This window comes from Quercus suber, unplaced genomic scaffold (genome assembly GCF_002906115.3).
Source record: "Quercus suber isolate HL8 unplaced genomic scaffold, Cork oak 2.0 scaffold_384, whole genome shotgun sequence".
NCBI lineage: Eukaryota > Viridiplantae > Streptophyta > Magnoliopsida > Fagales > Fagaceae > Quercus > Quercus suber.
This window is the reverse complement of record NW_027069836.1, coordinates 34604-35641: the sequence shown is the minus strand read 5'-3', so window position 1 is coordinate 35641 and position 1038 is coordinate 34604. Positions and strand designations below refer to the sequence as shown.

Sequence of the window (1038 nt, the reverse complement as noted above, 5' to 3'; positions counted from 1 at the left end):
TATTGGTAAAATTTTACCTCAAGAGGTGTAAACAATTTTCCACCTCACACACAACCCGTCATTGTGAGTTGTGACAAAGGAACCATGACATTGTCAAGGAGTGTATTCCAAATTTGTTTTCAAAATGTTTTTACTACCAACCAAACACATGAAAATATTTCGTAATATTTTATGTCAAAATAAACACAATTATTCAATGTAGGTAGAATTGAGTTTCTAACGACTTTTATTTATTTTTATTTTTTTAATTGAGGAGAAATTTAGAACTCACTAAAATTAAAATAAAAGATGAGTCAAGCTCAATTGAATGTAATAACTGATCTTGAGAGAATTTTAAGATTTTGAGAAGTTTCCTGCTCTTCTTAAGAATTCACACATTATTACATTTGCCAAATGAGATGTTGTTAGGAGTAACACTAATGGGGAAGAAATAATATAACATGATCCACACCGATTTTACTCTATATAACCAAAAAAATTGCTCCCAAAACAGCAGGATGGCTTATTTTAAATTTGCAAGCCATGCTTCTTCTGGTACATATCCAGTGAATCTCAGATGGAGTTAACTGAGTCGTCATCGCTGGCTTCAGTGTCACTACTGCTGCTACTCCCACTACCACTTCCGCTCCCGCTGCTCCCACTTCCGCTACTAGTACTAGAACTCGAAGTTGGCTCTTCCCTCACCTCTGCATTGACCTGGGCTCTAAGTGCTTCTGCAGCATTGGGCCCCTTATCCGCTTCATCACCACTATCATCTACATCTGCAATCTCATCATCACTGTCATTATGACGTGACATATTGATATCAAATCCAGTGTTTTCTTTTTCTTCGGCAGTTTCATCTTCTGGCGTTGCACTACCAAAAAGGTCCTCAATATCTATATCTTGATGATCCTCAGCTTCGTCATTCTTAGGGTCAGGAGAGACCACAGAAATGTTTGGTGCATCAGATTTTCCTCAAGTAAGAGTTAGCACTTAGCAGGTATGAGGTTTTGGTCTAAATGACTTAGGCTTGTGGTTAGCTTCCATTGCTACATT

At 37.5% G+C, this 1038-nt stretch overlaps 1 protein-coding gene across 1 annotated transcript in view; it reads right to left on the bottom strand.

Annotated features, from left to right (window-relative positions):
• Positions 1-276: 276 nt before the first annotated feature.
• The window catches only part of LOC111999778 (uncharacterized), a 3803-nt gene continuing 3041 nt past the window's right edge, over positions 277-1038 (bottom strand). The window contains 1 exon segment of the mRNA XM_065760863.1: positions 277-974. Coding sequence (XP_065616935.1) covers positions 553-974 — 422 coding nt within the window. The 3' untranslated portion in view covers positions 277-552.